Source organism: Citrus sinensis, chromosome 3 (genome assembly GCF_022201045.2).
Source record: "Citrus sinensis cultivar Valencia sweet orange chromosome 3, DVS_A1.0, whole genome shotgun sequence".
Lineage (NCBI taxonomy): Eukaryota > Viridiplantae > Streptophyta > Magnoliopsida > Sapindales > Rutaceae > Citrus > Citrus sinensis.
Window position 1 is genome coordinate 51,547,037 of NC_068558.1, and position 18,678 is coordinate 51,565,714.

The 18,678-nt window shown below is 32.8% G+C and overlaps 2 protein-coding genes across 2 annotated transcripts; both read left to right on the forward strand.

Annotated features, from left to right (window-relative positions):
- Window positions 1–2,262: 2,262 nt before the first annotated feature.
- Window positions 2,263–6,069, forward strand: LOC102612586 (hypothetical protein). Its single transcript, XM_006464399.4, has 9 exons — window positions 2,263–2,482; window positions 2,759–2,822; window positions 2,907–3,033; window positions 3,575–3,836; window positions 4,021–4,149; window positions 4,231–4,280; window positions 4,399–4,496; window positions 4,566–4,853; window positions 5,398–6,069. The coding sequence occupies exons 2-9, from the start codon at window positions 2,775–2,777 to the stop codon at window positions 5,875–5,877; spliced, it is 1,482 nt and encodes a 493-aa protein (XP_006464462.2). The 5' UTR covers window positions 2,263–2,482; window positions 2,759–2,774; the 3' UTR covers window positions 5,878–6,069.
- Window positions 6,070–7,766: 1,697 nt separating this feature from the next.
- Window positions 7,767–17,968, forward strand: LOC102612288 (E3 ubiquitin-protein ligase BRE1-like 1). Its single transcript, XM_006464398.4, has 19 exons — window positions 7,767–8,283; window positions 9,458–9,619; window positions 9,857–9,941; window positions 10,032–10,259; window positions 10,388–10,546; window positions 11,151–11,344; window positions 11,437–11,520; window positions 11,655–11,774; window positions 11,875–12,061; window positions 12,161–12,321; window positions 12,403–12,474; window positions 13,959–14,035; window positions 14,542–14,736; window positions 14,838–14,910; window positions 14,999–15,085; window positions 16,159–16,296; window positions 16,374–16,576; window positions 16,654–16,819; window positions 17,118–17,968. The coding sequence occupies exons 1-19, from the start codon at window positions 8,173–8,175 to the stop codon at window positions 17,247–17,249; spliced, it is 2,634 nt and encodes an 877-aa protein (XP_006464461.2). The 5' UTR covers window positions 7,767–8,172; the 3' UTR covers window positions 17,250–17,968.
- Window positions 17,969–18,678: the final 710 nt, after the last annotated feature.

The following is an 18,678-nucleotide window of genomic DNA, read 5'->3' on the forward strand; positions in this document are numbered from 1 at the left end:
AAGTTAATGAGAAAACTCCGTGAGTACCGCATAATACAAATGTTAAAACCTCGAGTGTAAACAAGGCATTGGGTTCGATCCAACTCATATACTTGAAGAGAGAAATATGCTGTCATTGGATTATAGCTGAAAATAATTAATAAAATAAAAATTAATAAACTTAATTTTGATTTTATTTATGCCTAATATCTAACCTAAAAAATTTCAAAAATAAAGAATGTTAAAGTTAATTATTGTTATAAGAGATAGTTTCGTAATGATATAACTTAAAATTAATTATTGTTATACGGCTAATTTGGTAATATTGTACCTTTTAAAATAATTATTGTTAATTGTGCCGTAAAAATATTTAGTTATGAATAGAACCAGTTAAATATTTAGTAAATTTTATTTTTAAATTTGTTGTGAGTCTTAAAAGTATTTGTATGTGTTTGGTAAATCTTATTTTTAAGCTTTTGCAAGGGTCAGTTTGGCAATAATGTAACTTTTGAAATAATTGTTATTAGTTATATTGTATACACAATTAGCTGTAAATAAAATCAATTAAACGTTTAGTAAAATTTATTTTTAAAAATATTATGAGTTTTAAAATCAAATGTATATATTTGGTAAACTGTTAATCTACGGTAAGATTATAAATGATTGAATTAGACATAATATTGAATAAAATTTATTTAGATAATTACAAACATGTATATAAAATATTTTTTATTGTGTGTAGATAATAATTAATAACTAAAATAAATATTTTATACTATTAATTTTATTTTTTTATTTTTTTATCTCAATATAATTGGTATTAATAATAATCTCCTTAAAGTTAATGATTTTATTTTCTAATTAATAAGGATAGTTTTATATTTTTATAATATATTAGTATAAGTGGATTTTCAAAATCTGTTGTAGGATGAGATAATTTTGTTGAAAGTGATTTGTAAAAAACTACATCAAACACCAAAATTAATTTGTAGCAGCTCACGATCACTTTTAAACATCCCAAAAGTAATCTCAGAGGGCCCTATATAATTAAATTGAGCATAATATTGAAAAAAATATATTTACCCATTTATAAACATGTACATAAATTTTTTCATTGTACATATATAATAATTAATAACTAAAATAGACATTTTATATTTATATTTTTATTTTTATCTCAATATAATTGGTAATAATGATAATGTCTTTGAAGTTAATGATTTTATCTCCTAATTAATAAGAAAAGTTTTAGTTTTATGATATATATGAGGATACATATGAAATTATATTAATATGAAACTGACCCTCAAAATCAAAATTTAAAAAATTATTCCTTCCATATTTTTCAAAATCCACTATAGGATAAAGTGAGTTTACTAAAAATAAATTTAAAAAAAATTTACTAAACACCAAAATTATCTTTTAACTTTTCAAAATTATTTTTTAACTTTAAAAAATCAAATCCCAAATGAACCTAACTCATTCTTATAGTTCTCATGTTATGTTTCAATTAGCCATTGCATTCATTTTTTCCGATAATAACTAATAAAAGTAGGTAAATAATCATCTATGATTTGTATGTACACATTTGTGTGCGCACACACGTATGTGTGTGTAATTAATAAAAAATAAATTAAAAGATAAAAACACGTACAATCTATTAATAAGAAATTGACATGCATCCTATTACGTGTATCCGATCAATATACAATCTATGAGTTCGTACAGAGCGAAACTCTTATTATTAGAGTGAGACTATTGACACCCCTCCAAATATCTATTAAGACGATTTTAATAATTTTACAATTTTAACCTTTGTTAAAGTTACATAATATGACAATTTCTAAGTAAAACCCTACTCAAAATTCAAATAATTTTTTTCCTTAAAAAATCTAATATTTTAGAAATTAAAATTTTATTTTTTCTTTTAATTTTTAGGTGAGGAATTTACCACAGTTAAATGCAATAAAAAGAAGAGAACTCGTTGTTTTTTTTTTTTTTGAATGAAAAGTCCTATTGTTGAAATAGGTTTAATAATAAAAATAAACAAAAAGTACAGAATGGGGTTTACTCTAATAAGTTTTAAGTAAGAATATTTTTATCATTAACAGAGGTATTAAAAGAATTTTATAATTTTTTAAAATATTTTAATGATGTTAATAAAGAATATGGGTGCTGAGAGTTATTTGGAGCCACTCTTAGTATTATTATATTCACTTTAAATTTTATGTCATCTTTGACCTCGCCCGCCGTTACGCGTTCGGCGAGGAAAAAGAAGTATAGTTGGAACTCGGAACCGAGGAGTATTATAAATTTAAACTGTAACGAAGTAATTATACAGAAACGACATCGTACCTTTGTTATTTCCGTTTGGTTCCCCTCTTTTTAACGCAAGTACTTATTCAGAAATTTTCATCGACTCTTCCCGTAAAATAACGAATTTCAAATAAACGCTAGAGCACTGCTTACATCGAATTGCGGATACTATTCGAGAAATTTTCAGGTAAATAGTTCGAGCCAAGTTTCCTTTCTTGTTCAAAAGTTTTGAATTTAGGGTTTCTGTTGCGGATTATTTCTTTAGTTTGTACAAATTTCACTTAATCTATCAAATTATTCACTGCAAATTATTCCGCAAATATTTTGATCATTAAATGCTATTGCAGGCACATCCAAAATTTAAATTGGTTGAGAATTAGCTGAATAAATTATGGAGCTAGTAGAATTTTAACAGCTTTATTTCATGTTTCTTTTTGCTTACAAGATTCCTTTTGTTTGTCAGAAAACTGACTTCAATTATGGAAGCTACAAGTGCTATGAGTAGAGAATCTAGCACGCCATTAGTGGTAAATTTATTTTACATTTTTTATCTTATTCTGATGAAACAGTCAAGACTTTTTGCAACATTTCTTTCGTTTTGTTAAGGACAGAATGATGGTGTCAGAAATGATGGATTCATTCCTCAACTATTGACTTCGTTGCCAGTTCTCGATGGTGCTGCTTCTTATCTCGCTCAAACAACATCTTTAATAACTGGTTGTTTCTCTGATTATTCTGGTAAGCTCTAGCTTTGGTTTTCGAGTTTATATGATTAGGCAGGCTTGGTTTTGATGGCACTTAAATTTATAATATTGAAAAGATTTATCATTTTCATAAATTGTTAAATGACTTTTTCTTTTGCTTGTATGCTAATGTCCTATAAGGCTTTGCATATGGAATTCAAACAGTTGAAGGAAATTCTTTCCTAAGAGAGGTTTTGCTAAATAACTTTACCAACCTATAATAATCAATGTGATTTTGTTCTACATTTACTCTTATTTCGCCTAGTGATTTCCTTGTTCTTCATCCTTAAATGAGAGGACTCTAAATTTCATGTTCGCAATTATATTTATATATGGCCATGTAATTTTCTGTGGATTAAGCAGTTCCAGCTTTCTTTTTAACTGGTCAAAAGGGGCTATTGTTCCCTAAAGTTACAAATGAATGAAAATGTCAGCGTTGAGATCAGAGAAGATTTACTGCTGTTATTCTTGTCCCCAGGGCCATATTGATATTGTGGTTAATGAATTATTGTTATTATTTTTCAAAAATTTTGCAGTGGAATCCCCTTCTAGAGATTCTGGGGGCTCAGTTGTGCATGCCCAGGAAATGGCGACATTTTCTTCTGCACAAACTGAAGAACATCTGGAGTTGTCCTGTAATAGCCACAATTCTTTATCAGAATCATCTACCCCTGCAACTTCCTCGCCACCTATTCATGATGGAGAAACAAGGGGTTCTTCTGAAGATCCATCTCAAAGAACTCATGCACTAATAGAATCAAGTCAAGCTAGTCCAAATGGAATTTCCCTTTTCAAAGGGTATGGATTTTTTTATATGGTGTTTATAAACATCTTTCATCATAAGCTGCAAACATGTATGAGATATTGTATATTAAGCTAATTTAAAAGCATATCATGAGCTGCTTAGTAAGGATCCCTGAACTTAGGTTAAGAACTTGTGCATTTGTTCTGGGACTAAAAATCATGTGATGGATACTTTCAGGCTCATAGATCGAGCTCGGAGAACCGTTCGCGGGTCTGCAGATGATATAGGATGGCTACAACGTGATCCAAGTATGCCTCCAGTTGAAGATGGAACTGAAAGATTTTTGGAAATTCTTGACAATATTAGGTACATGCAGCTTCTTTGTGTTTTTTATATGCCTATATCTATAGATTTGCAATAGTGATTCCATTGTTTATCCTCTGATAGGCATGGTCTGCACAAATTGCCAAACTCAATGGTGTACTTGTTGATTCCAGGTAGCAATTGCAATTCATGCTCTGGTTTTAGTTTTGCTATTTTTAACAGAAATACGAGAATTTGTGCTACTTTTGGTAGCCAAGTGCATTGGTTTTCACTATTTTCTATATTTGGCAGGTCTTTTTAGCAACCATGGTCCACTCTATTTTGTTAATACAAAAATGAGTTTCTCAAAGCAGGGTTTGGCCTGTCACATTGCCAAGATTCACAGTGAGGTATTTTTGGTTTGTACTGGAGTGTATTTTCTTTGTCTTCATTCTCTAAAATGAACATTTGATAATCAGGCTTCAGTTGAGAAAAATGCTAAAGAGATAAAAGAGTACATTGAGGAAATCTATTGGGGCTCCAAAAAGCGTGTTTTGCTCCTTGGACATAGCAAAGGGGGTGTAGATGCAGCTGCTGCTCTATCACTGTATTGGCCTGACCTGAAAGATAAGGTTGCTGGTTTGGCATTGGCGCAAAGTCCATATGGTGGGAGCCCCATAGCTACGGACATTTTGCGAGAAGGACAACTCGGTGATTATGTTAATTTGCGGAAACTTATGGAGATTCTGATTTGTAAAGTGATAAAGGTACCTAAGATATTCTGCCGTTTATTTTCAATTTGCTTTTTGCAGTAGTTTTTTTTTTTTCCATTTTTATCTTTTATATGCTTTTGTTCATTGTTTGATATTATTTCTTGTATCAAATCTCTTAAATGGGTCTAGAAATTAATTTTTTTCTTTTGCAATTTTACTATAATGATTGATGATGATTCTGGTGATTTGTATGATTATTTAGTTCATTACTTGTTCTTGAAGAATTGTAACTCGAATGACTAAGATTGGTTTAACTCACCCAGACATTGGAAAATACAAGCTGATGGTCAAATTCTGATTTGCTTGCATTTGTCTTCAGGAAGACATTTTTGCCGCTCATAATTATATTGACAGAGAACATCTGTTCATTTATCATAATGAATTTTGTTTTTCTTCCTTTCTTTTGGGTTCTAGAAACGAATCAGGTTCTGTAACAGAATAAATTTATGCGATCCGTGTCAAATGCTGTATCATTAGAATCATGGTTGGCTTTAGTTTTTTTTGGGTATTGTTTTACTTATCATCTGCAACTGTGAAGGGCGATCTGCAAGCTTTAGAAGACTTGACATATGAGAGGAGGATGGATTTTTTGAGGAAACACCAACTGCCTAGAGAACTTCCTGTCGTCTCACTCCACACAGAAGCTGGCATTACTTCTGCAGTTCTTGCCACATTATCTCATGTTGCTCATGCAGAGCTACCCTCTCTATCAGCAGATGAACCCTCAAAACTCCCAGTTGTAATGCCCCTTGGTGCTGCAATGGCAGCATGTGCTCAGCTGCTGCAGCTCAGGTATGGTGAGAAGAGTGATGGGCTTGTTACTTGCCGTGATGCCGTAGTACCTGGATCCATTGTGGTGCGGCCAAAACGTAAACTAGACCATGCTTGGATGGTCTATTCTTCGTTGAATGATGATACTTCTGAAGCAGATGCTTCCCAAGTGTGTGAAGCCCTCTTGACTTTGCTTGTGGAAGTTGGGCTGAGGAAAAGACATGAACTTGCAATGAAAGATGAATGAATTTATTTGCATGTCTTCCGATAGTGTGTTTCTGTTGTAAATTTATATACGCCATGGTTGTGATCATTCATTTTGTTCTTTAAGCCACTATGACACCTTTTTTCATTGGAGTTCGGTTTTTGATTATGTTCATCTTGTACAGAAACGGTCTTTTCTTTTTTCCCAAAAGAAAAAGAAAAATTATTATTATTACTATTATTATTAATAATTTTTTAGCTGCTGTAAACTTGAAACAACAAATGATTTGTTTTGTATTTTGGTCGCCAGCAATTTCTTCCGTTTCCATGCCAATAACAGGTGACAGGCATTTGTTTGTGGTTCTTTTACTTCTATTTCTCGAATTGCAGAACTTTCCTTTTATGTCCAAAATTGAATCTTTTGCCTATTCTAGAATCATGGAATAAAGTATAAATTTAATCCAATAAGGTAGCGTTTATTTCTCGAATTGAATTGAAAATCTTGAGGACTGAAATTCTAGGATTGAAAGTGTGGAGTGAAAGTTAGATGAAATTGTTTATTTACACTGAAATGAGAGTGTAGAATAGAAATTAGAATTCTATTTATAAATTTATTTTGTCTTTAATTGTAAGTTGTTTCAAATTATAATTTTATCCTTAAAAAAAATTAATTGGGCCTCTTATACATGAGAATTTTGTAACACTTCTCTTTTTTTTTTTATTAATATATCTTCAGATTTATATAAAATAAACTATTTATTTTTTTATTAATTTTAACTATACAAATTAATAATATTTATTAATATTCTGAATTATGTAAATCACTATTTTTTATTAATTTTAATTATGTAAATTAAAAATTATTGATAAGAGCAACAAAAATTATTATTAATAAAATAGTACAAAATTAATATTTTCTAAGAATAAACTATTTATTATTTATTATTGGCATTAAATAAATATAATACTATTAAAATTAAATAAATATATAGTAATATTATTAATTCTCTATGAATATAATAATATTATTTTTAAACAATTTTAACTTAGATGAAATAAATTATTATTTTTAACTAAATATAATAATATTATATCTAAATAAGTTTAATATTATTATTTTTAATAAATGTAATATTATTAAATAATATTATTATAATATTATTTAGATAAATATAATGTTATTATTTTTTAGTAATTATAACATTATTTTATTTTATAAATATAATTATATTATATTTAATCAAGAAATGGTAAAACAAAGAGATGTGAGAGTGGAAATGAGAATGAAAATTTAATTATTATTATTATTATTTTGGAACACAATTTGATTGGATAATGGTTTTGTGTAATACAACAGGATATCCGAGGTTATGTCATGCTCCTGCTGGCGGATTTGCTCAAACCGAATTACTAGTGCTGCTGGTTTGCGCCAAAATTAAAAATTGAAAAAAAAAAAGTTAAAAACCATGGAAATAATAGTACGCGTTCAAAAATAACAATAATAATAAGAGTTCTGATCTAAAATATTTTAAAAATAATATAATTACTTAATATATATATATATACATATATATAAAACATGTATATTTATATTTAATATATATTTAAAAAATAATTATAAAATTTTTAAAATAAATATACATATTATAATATAATATAATTATTATATAATTAATATGATATTTTTGATATATTTTAAAATTTCTTATAGCTAAATAATTATATAAATAATGCAACAGTCAATAGGATCTTAAATCTTCCGGTTCCGGGAAAGCGCAAGTCAAACTCAGTACTTACGACACTCTTTTCACTATTCTCACCAATAAGGCTCCGCCTGTCACTCACTTCCCTACTTTCGCTGTGACGCAATCGCCAGCTTGATTCGTCGAACAAGTGTAACAATGTTTAATACCCAAATTACCCTCCAAACATTCGCATAACCCCAAACTCCCTCTTTTCGCAGCAATTTTTAGTTTTTCACAATCAGGAAGAAGTCTGCTTTCTTTCTCGGTTCGTCGAATTTTGTAGAAGAGATACAGAGGGAGGGATCAGTTACGCTTCTTGAGCAAAGATTTTACAAGAGATGATGCTGAAATGATTCGGTTTTTCAGAATTAGGGTTTTGGAGTAAGAAAGGAATGTTCTTGTTGGGCTTTGGATTAGGGTTCCGGTATATTTATTATTCTGTTTGTGATTAAAATAATGTTTAGGGTTCTTGTTTAGTTGATTTTGATTGATAATTCAAGTACAGATTTCCAGTGGTTCCTAATGAAAGTAAAGTTGTTGTAGAGGGCGTTTTTAGGGTTTGGTGTGTGTTTTTGTGTGAGTGGGTTGTTTCAATGGGGAGCACTGGTGAGCCAGACCGAAAACGCCGTCACTTTAGCTCCATATCACCAACGGCTGCTACGGCTAAGAAGAACCCGTTCTTCCCCTCTTCTGAGGAAAAAAAGGTATGATTTTTCTACATTTTTTCTTTTAACCATCGTTTTTATGTGTGATTTGTTATTTATTTAATTAATTTTGTTGGTCTCTTACCTAACCATCAGATTTTAGTGTTTGTTGAGTGGATTTATTAGTCTGCTGGTCTGGGCATGTTAAGACAATGGAAAGCTCCCTTTCTTTTTTTGGTGTTTCATTATTGATTGTGATATGCGTTTGTTAAATTTATATGCTGGTTTGTTTCTTTGTGATGAAATGGGCTTATATTTGACTAGAAACTTTGATTCCGTTGCTACTTTAGGACTGTAATTGATTGGAAATTCTGTGCTAGAAAATGTCATATGGATGTAGCTTTGACCTCTTACAAAATTTCTCTTTTGAGAAATTATTAGTTTTACGCTTTTCGTCGCTTTTTTGTAGTTTAATTGTTCTTAATAAAGAGGATGGTAATGCGTGTTAAACATTGCAGATTCTTGAGTTGTGTGCGCGTATGCATGTCAACGTGTGTTTTTTCATAGGTGGGTTGTTGCTTGTGGAAACTTGGAAGCTACAGGTTTTTGTTAGTGCTTTGCTTTCTAGTTGGTAGTAAAATGTTAGCTGTATTGTCTTGAATGACCATCTGATACTCTACTAGATGGCCATCGACCTTTGAAACTCTTAGCTTCCGTTCCTTCCCAATCACTGCTTTAGAAGTAAAAATTATTTTTATTAATTTTTTTGTGGTCAACACCAATTGTTTTGGTGGTGGCTTCATACTCATTTCATGGCCTTGTGTGATCTCTGATTAGTCTGGTTAGAGATCCTATTAGCTTCCTTTCTGAAGAATAGGAAAAGGAAAAAAGAGATATCTTGTTAGCTTGACTAGAACAAAATGACTTGAAAGGAGACTGTGATCGTAGTCATGGCTCTATACGTAAGTTCTTGTTTCTGAACTTTTCGTTGACTGTTATACTGTAGTTAGGCATGGTTGAATCTTTTGATGATATGATTTCTGGTTTGGATGTTATGAAGAGGGGCCCTCTGGAAAAGTCATTTCTCACTTGGCTTGTTCTACTGATTTACTGATAATATTAGAGGAACTAAATGTTCTCTGAGTATTTTTGTTATTAGGTCAGTTGCTTTTAATAATTTATTTTGTTGTTTGGCCAACTTGTTTGAACTCTGTTTTCCGTTTTGACATTGCAGATTGATACTGCTGTTCTTCAGTTTCAAAATCAAAAGCTTGTACAGAAATTAGAGACTCAGAAGGTTGAGTATTCTGCTCTTGAGAATAAGTTCGCTCAACTAAAGGAGAGGCAACAACCATATGATTCCACATTAAAGGTGGTGAATAAGTCTTGGGAGGAGGTAATACCTGTGTTCGTCTTTACTCTCGTTTGTATGTTTGATGATTTATGTCATTATACTTTAATATTTAATGATCTATGTCATGTATACTTTTGAAGATAACAATAGATAAACAAATGTCTAAATTATGAGAAGAAAAGAAAATGAGACTGTCTGTAGTACCTTTTAGTTTATGCATACAATTTATTTATTTATTTTTATTTTTTGGCTGATGAGAGATTATCTTTATGGTTTTAGCTGATCACTGATCTGGAATCATGTTCCATGCGAGCAAGAGAGTCAAGCAATGGACAAGAATCTAGATGCTTATCAATCATAGAGGGTGAGGATCATCTTCTATATCTGGTGCTCCGTCCATTTATTATTTTCTAATGACTGCTTAATTTAGTTGTTTACTTTAATTTCTTGTCAGACGTGACTCCTCATCCTTCCCATGATGCTTTTCTTAGTCGGCTCATGGAAACAGGTGCAACTGAAAGTTCCTCCGCTGATAATTGCCCGAATCAGATGGAAGAAGACAGAGAAACTGGTATTCCAAGGACTAAGAACATTGTAAGTAATATATTAGCTGCAGTTGACAACCTATGGCATCTGAAGGATGGATTATATGCTGCAGTTTTGAAAGACCTTCAGGATGGTGGTAAGTATTTTGCAGTGAACGGTTGTTCTGCATTATCAATTATGACCATTTGTTCAGAATATCAATTGTGACCATTTCCTCCAAAGATCGATTCCTCAGATTCTGAAGTAAACTGCTGCTTTTTGTAGGCAGCAAGCAAAAGGCATCAAGCAACTTACAGTCAGAGGTTAAAAATTTGAGATTAGCACTAATGGATCTTCATTTGAAGCACAAATCATTAACAAGGGAATTGCAGAGCCGGCAAGATATTGATGCAAAAGATAAAGCGAAGCTCAATCGTTTAAAAGGTAACTATCTATGTGGGTTTGGATCTAGTTGATTTTTGCATTTGAACCTAGACCTGATGGCCAAATACATCATACGTTTAGATATTTATGGATCTCATATTTTTTATATGCACATATGATTACCCACTTCTGTATTCATGTAAAGCAACTCTTGTAGAATACTTGGTTTAAAATATGAAACGTGAAATGCCTAATGGCTTGTGCAAGTTTGGCTGTTGTATTACAAATATAAGCCTTCAAGATAACAACTTCGGCTCTCTAAGTATGTTATACCTCAGTTTGTGGTGTTTCCATGACTGAATGCATGGGAGGAGTATCTTGTACAGGTTAAAGGAAAAAGGCGCAGACCTTTATCATGCTTTTTACTTGTTACATGGCATCTGTAATTTCTGTTTTGTCTGAATCTTATAACATTTGTTATAGTTATAGAGGTTGGTGTGATACGGATATCAGACTTTCAACTTCCAGCCGTTGTTACCTTTCATAATTCCCCCCTCCCCCCAAAAAAAAATCCCTTCTGAGCTGTCTAAATTTTTTTTTGGATGTCCGTGGATTTCATGAAATGAAAGGTTGTTAAATGATGATTGATTGCCTTTTTCTAAAGGGGAGCTAGAGAGTGCGGTTAAAGAATTAGAGGAATGTAATTGTAAACTGGCAGCTCTTAGAGCAGAAAGAGATGTGACAAAAGGGGCATTTTTTCCAGTTTTAAACCTGGGAAATAAACATGTTGCTGGTGATAGGGTCAGAGACGAGCAAAGAGATCTGCGAGACATGGAGTCTGTTCATAAAGAGCTAATGGTATTCTATGACTACTCTTTCTCTTCAGTTTATGGTTGAAAAAAATCACAATTTGGAAAAGTTAAGCATAATAATCAACATAAGTTCCACAGGACCAAGCTTCGCATCAATTGTTGGAACTGAAAGGTCTTCATGATGGGAGAATAAAAGTACTACAGCAGTTATATAATTTACAGGTTAGCTTTTAAGATGATAAATGTCTTTAGTCTGTGTGAACGTCAATGTAATTCCTTTGTTTTATTACGAACGATTACTTTCACGTCTACTTCAACTGTATTACAAATTGAATGGTAATATACATGATTTGCAGAACACATTGAAGAGCGTGAAGTGTCTTTCCTCTTCCAAAGCTTTTCTCTCAGTGAAAAATCAACTAGAAAAATCAAAATCAGAAGTTTTCAAGTACCAGGCACTATTTGAGAAACTACAGGTTGTAACTGGTCGGTACTTTCATTTTTACCTTTTTTTGGTCCCTTTTTGTGAGGATCTTGTTTTGATGCTGACTGTACCTTTTTCTGAGTAAATTTCAGGTTGAAAAGGATAACCTTGCCTGGAGGGAAACAGAATTGAATATGAAAATTGATTTGGTCGATGTTTTCCGAAGATCTTCAGCAGTTACAGATTCTAAAATTGCTGATCTAGGGATAGAGATACAGAAACAAATTGATGAAAAAAATAGGATTGAAATGAGGCTGGAAGAGGCATCAAGAGAACCAGGTTCAAAAACATGTGGTTCTTTCTTTTGATCCAATTAAATCATTGCCTTGTATTTGTACTTTAATGTTTAACTTCTGATTGAACTACTCTACGTTATAGGAAGGAAGGAAATCATTGCAGAATTTAGAGCCTTGGTTTCATCATTTCCTGAGGATATGAGTGCTATGCAAAGACAATTAAGTAAGTACAAAGAGGCTGCTCTGGATATACATATTCTACGGGCTGATGTGCTTTCTCTTACCAATGTTCTTGAGCGGAAGGTGGGTATGTTTGCATGAAGTTGTTTTCTTGAATTTGCTTGGCCAGCTTGAAGCTTTATTTTGTTTTACTGTTTGGTACAGGTAAAAGAGTGTGAAACTTTACTTGCAAGTTCAGCTGACCAGGTTGCTGAGATACATAAGTTGCAAGCAATGGTATATATTGATATATTTGTGTTGCTTTTCACTTCTTAGTTTACTTATATTCTTGAGAGATAATATGAAATTCAGTTGTGGAAAACTGTAAAACGCTTTTTTAAGAAGTTAATATTTATCAAAAAAAATTTAAGAACTTTATAGCTTTAAAGTTCAGATTTTCCCAGATGTTTAACTCTGTAGCTTTTTGATTTGTTTATGAATTCAAACATGCATCCGACTATATATGAATTCTTGTGGAGAATGCTAGGGATGGCTATAAATGGTATTGACATGCTTGTGGAGAAAGTATCTGTATTGATGTAAATATGCGGTAGGCGCAAACAGAAAAGGACAAATTTTAATTGGCATTGTTTAGCCAATATAAATGGGTATAACTAAACTTTATTGATATCTTTGATGATCTATGTTCTCTTTATGTGTTTTCGTTGGCATAATTATCATTTTTCTCTTTATGGGTTTTCGTTGGCATAATTATCATTTTCAAGCAGAAATAATAAAGTGAAACCTCGATAAATTAATAGCATTGGAACCAAGAAAAATTTATTAAGTGAATATTAACTAATCGGATTATAATATAGCACATTGACCTCAAGTGGGGATTGAAAAACCTATTATTTAATCGAGGTTTCAGTATATTGAGTATTTTACTAAAAGAATTATTGAAACGAGTTCAAATGGGGAAAAAAAGTCTGTTGATAAATGAATTCCAATTTGCAGACTATTACTTGTCAAATCTTGTTCAATGATCTAGCTGGCTTGTGTAATCCAAATAATCCTGTACCACAACGTATCCAAAATAGTAGTGATTAGCCTTCTCTCTCCCCCCCCCAACCAAAAAAAGAAAAAACTTGTACAAACCAGGGAATTAAGACCATGATACTCGATAAAATGAAACCTCGATTAAACAATAGGTTTTTCCAATCCCTACTTGAGGTCAATGTGCTATATTATAATACGATTAATTAATTGTCGACTAATTGGTATCAATGCTATTAGTTTATCGAAATTTTACTTTATTGTGATTGATTATTTGGCCCTAATTTGTTTACCAAATGTTCTTTTTCTCTCTTTTTTTCATTTCCTCTTAGTGGTTCTTCAGCAACGTTTTTCATTTGCTAGTCTTTTCACTGGCAAGCCCAAACTTAAATGTTTGAATTCTATCAGTTCAATACTTTGAAACCGTGCCCAAGTAACCTTTCAATTTACTTATTCTGGCCAGTTATATCAAAATTGTTTTGCAGATCATAGTCTTTGAACGTACAATTACTAATTTTTGACTTAAAGCCACCTTGTGATACTATTGACTTCTTTGACGATGTTCGTCTGTCTTCCAGGCCAAGTGGCATGTTACATTTTTTTTTGGGGGGGGGGGGGGGGGGGGGTTTGCATGCCATAGGATTGACATTTCCTTTTTTGGTTTTGCATGCCATACCATTGACATTTTCTTTTATTTATTTACTTTTATTATTTCTTTGGTGTAGGTTCAAGATTTGACTGATAGTAATTTGGAGCTGAAGCTGATTTTGGATATGTATAGACGTGAATCCACTGATTCAAGGTTTGTGAATCTTCTTGAATATTATTACCTTTAATTTCATATTTAATTTCTGCTGTTGTGCCTGCCGCGTATACATCGCTCTGGCCACCAAGGTACGGGAAACTGTTGAGATCATTAGATCTTTAGTGAAAGGACCAATGACGCAACTATCCAATTGCAAAAGCAGAACTCTACTAAGCCATATCCCCCAAGCCTATAGATTGATGCCTAATATCCTCCTATGGATGTTAGTGGTGTCAACTGACTCATTCACAATGGTCTCCCCATCTGCAATTGCTGCAGTCTCACTCAAAGTGCTTTCATCACTTTACGTGGTTTTATTGCAATGTAGTGGAGGAACCTGCATTTGACAAGGATTTTGCTGGTTCTTCATTTTTTTTTCTTTTTTCTTTTTTTTTTGTTGTTGGGGGGGGGGGGGGGGATGGGGGTTGAGGTGGTTGCAGGTGATTGCTGGTGGTTGATGTATGGTTTGAAATAATATTTTTTACTATAATTTGCACCTGCAGGGACGTCTTGGCAGCTAGAGATTTGGAATACAAGGCATGGGCTCACGTTCATAGTTTAAAATCCTCTCTTGATGAGCAAAGCTTGGAATTACGAGTGAAGACAGCCATTGAGGCTGAGGCCATATCCCAGCAAAGGCTAGCAGCTGCAGAAGCTGAAATTGCTGACATGAGGCAGAAGTTGGAAGCTTTTAAAAGGTTAATCTTCGCTTTTGATATTGGCTGTGGAGAGGGCTTCACAATTCCAATGGACCTTCTGATCATTTAAGGTTTTAATATTTCCCTTCGTGATGTTTCAGGGATATGGTTAGCCTTTCTGATGCCTTGAAGTCAAAAAATGAAGAAATTGAAGCTTACTTGTCGGAGATAGAGGTTGGTTTCCTGTTTATCTAATATAGCTTTGTTCTCGTGTTCAACCCCAAATATGAATTATGATGAGATAGTGTGTTTTTTCTTTCAGACAATCGGTCAGTCATATGATGACATGCAAACACAGAACCAACAACTATTGCAGCAAATTACAGAAAGAGATGACTATAACATTAAGGTAATTACTCTTGACTGATTTTTTGTCCTTAACGCGCTATTTGTTTACATCCATTAGTTTGTAAGGGGTTTAACGCAGACTTTGATGGGGATCAAATGGCTGTTCAGATATTATGGATATGGAAAAATTCTTGTATAGAAAATATTTTGATTGGAGAATTCTTAATTTTTGTCTTAGAAATAAGGCCAATATGGAAGCCTGGGTTGATATGGATACTGGTACCAGCAGTAATCAAAATACTAGGATTGGGTCCAATAATTATCAAAAAATTAATGCAATTAATAACAGAGTCCCCTTTTATCTTACAATTCATCAAGATGAAGAAATTAACCCATCCACTCAATTCTACTTCATTTTTATTTACTTATTTCTTTATTATTTTTTCCCTCGCTTTTCTTTTTTTATTTCTTTTTTTTTTTCATTTTATTCCCTTCCATCATTCCTTAAGTCCCATAGGGTTGATCCTATAGAATCTGATCCATTTTCTTTTGGAAGAAAAAAAAGAATTAAGAAATACTTATGGCAACAATTAAAGCCGATGAAATTAGTAATATAAGTCATTTCGAGCTTTTATTCATTATGTAATTGATGGTCTGTTTGCTTAATTCTTAATGATAGGGGATAATTTTGTTGGTAAATTCGGGAGGAAAATAGACTTACTGTTATTAATGTTTGTGGGAGATTATTACCCCTATTATTTCTCTAAAGAATTTTGGGAGAGAAGATATGTTTTCAACAGCTCGAGTACTAATTCAAAATTACAAGTTTTTGGAATTTTTTTCCCTGGTTTTTCTGTAGTATTCTAATTCTTAAAATTCATTGATGTATTTACTAGAGTTGGTTATCATTATTATTGTTGTTTTTGTGATCTTCCCTGGTTTCTGTCTGAACAAAATTATGTCAAGATCTTTAATTGTCCCTGTCTCTTTAAGAAATTTGCATGATAAATCCACTCGTGTTGTTCAATACTGTGAGGGAATTATATTTATGAAGAACCTACAATATATCTAGAGTGGTAGTTGTGTACTTTCTCCTGCAGAAATTGACCTCACCCTTTCGCTGTTCCTTTTCAGCTTGTTCTAGAGGGTGTGAGGGCAAGGCAGCTGCAGGATGCTCTACTCATGGACAAACATATGATGGAAAGTGAGATTCAGCAAGCCAATGCATCTCTTAATTTCTTTGACATGAAAGCTGCAAGAATCGAAAACCAGGTATGTCTGTTCGGTATTTTTAAATAGATCTAGACTCATGGAAATTTTTGAATTTGAGGTTGATCCATCGTGTGCAGTTGAGATTTTGCTTAGACCAGGCGCAGAGACTCGCAGAAGATAGATCTCAAAATTCAGCTAATTTGGAGAATACACAGAAGAGATTGTCAGATGTGAGAAAATCATCTGTTCAAGTTAGGGGGTCACTTGAAGAATCACAATCTAAGGTGTATAAAAGTCGACTGACTCTTATGGAGCTGCAGATAGAGTTAGTCAAAGAGAGGTAATGGTATACTGTCCTTACCTTCCCTCTGATTCATTCAAGGTGCAGGTAAAAGCTTCATCATTTGTTTTCCCCAGATTTGCAAAGAAAAGATTAGAAGAGGACTTGGAAATGGGAAGGAGAAAGGTTTTGCGTCTTCAAGCCCAGACAGAGGGGTCATCAATTATTGAGGAGCTCCAACAGGAACTTAGAGAGTACAGGGAAATACTCAAGTGCAGTATCTGCCTTGAGAGGCCAAAAGAGGTAAACATTTTGATGCAATTATGGTATCATTCAGGCTTTCATTCAAAGTTTAGCTTTGTAGGCAGTGATGATGATTGAATTATAGGTACGGTTCATATGGCAAAAGCATAATTTTGGGGCAAAAATTTTGATATCTGAACATGGGGGAACGACATGAATTTTTCTCGTTGTGTAAATAATATATATGATTAGGGTTTGCATTCCCCTTGTCAAATCCACATCATCATTTATGCTTTTTTCTTTGACTTGTCTTTTATCATTTCTATTAAATTACTCAAGATTTATTCTATCCCTTCAGGTTGTCATTACAAAATGCTACCACTTGTTTTGCAACCCCTGTGTACAAAAAGTTACTGAAAGTCGTCATCGTAAGTGTCCGGGGTGTGCTGCAAGTTTCAGCCCTAATGACGTGAAACCTGTTTACATTTGAATGGAAAATGGGAACCTGACTTATATTCCTCATCAAGAGCACTTGTCAATCTTCAAGCACGTGTCCTGCTGCAATGACTCGAGGTTTGAATTATCAATGCCCACAGGCTCTAATGCATTACTATGTTTGAGTTTGTGGAGGGGGGGAGTTACCAACAGGGACCAGTAGCCTTACCTGTCCAATTACCAACTAGTGCAAATTATCTTAGATTTGTTAGTTGGTCATACGATGTTAATGTGACTTGGATAATTTGAAGTTACTGTATTTATGATGTTTTTACCCCCTTCATTAAGCTGTTTGGAGCCACTGGGATCTTTTGATTTATTAGTTGCAGATTTCAGAATTGATTCATTCCCATGGAGTTTGCGTGACAATATAATGAAATAAAATTTATGATGCTGTGCTTCAAAGAAAAGGGAAAAGGAGAAGGAAAAAAAAAGGGTAAAAAGACAGAGAGCATCCTTACTGGTTGTGTAAGAACTTTCCCAGGTATTTCATTCGTGAGTTCTCTCAGCTATGAGGTCTGGAGAATTAACAGCAATTTTGGCTGCCTGGTTGTTAAGCTAATATGTTAGATGCTCAGTTTGTTTTATTGGTTCATAGAGCAGTGATGTATATAGTGGCTGTTCATTTCCAGATATACAGTGAATTTAGTTAGGAGATGTAACAACTTACAGATTAAATGGTGATGTAGCAATTGAAACTCTTTATTATTATCATTCTTTTTAAATTTTTTTCTTGACATTTGGTTATTGTAATCATGAATTTCAATCCAATGTCTAAGTGATGAATATTTTTAATGGTGTTATGAATAAATCTTTAGAAATGTATCCATCCATACCTTGAAGGCGAACGAAAACTGGGACGGAGGAGTCGTCGACTGGGTGAGTACTGAAACTTGTCTGTATTTTGGTTCTGATCCAGTGGAATGAAGGATAAAGCACGCGCTTGGACTTGTGAGGAAACACTTTGAGAGCATGACGAATAATCGGGTCATCAGGGCCATTGACAAGTTTCACATGAAATTGGGTCCGATAGGGCCAACTTGTAAATCTTGATGCTGCCTGCCGAACAGTCTCCCGAAAATTGTGTGCATTGTTATGTAAAATAGATATGATAATCATATGATGGTATTAAGATGTTGTTTGGTATAATACAAGTTAAAAACATGCCAGTGATAGATTGCTAGAAGTTTTATTTTTTGAAAAAAAAAATTGATGACACAACAAAAGAGATATTTCTATTCAAGTAAAAGAGACATTTCTTCTGCATGTGTTATATACAAGACTTGCTTCAATTTTGTCTATTTAAGCAAAAGAGAGTTCTTCAGAGGTCAGAGCCGTGGACCTACTTTTTTTTTTATAGTACTTTCATTCATCCAACAAAGTAAATATAGATAATATTTTTATTGCAAATGTATCTAGTCACA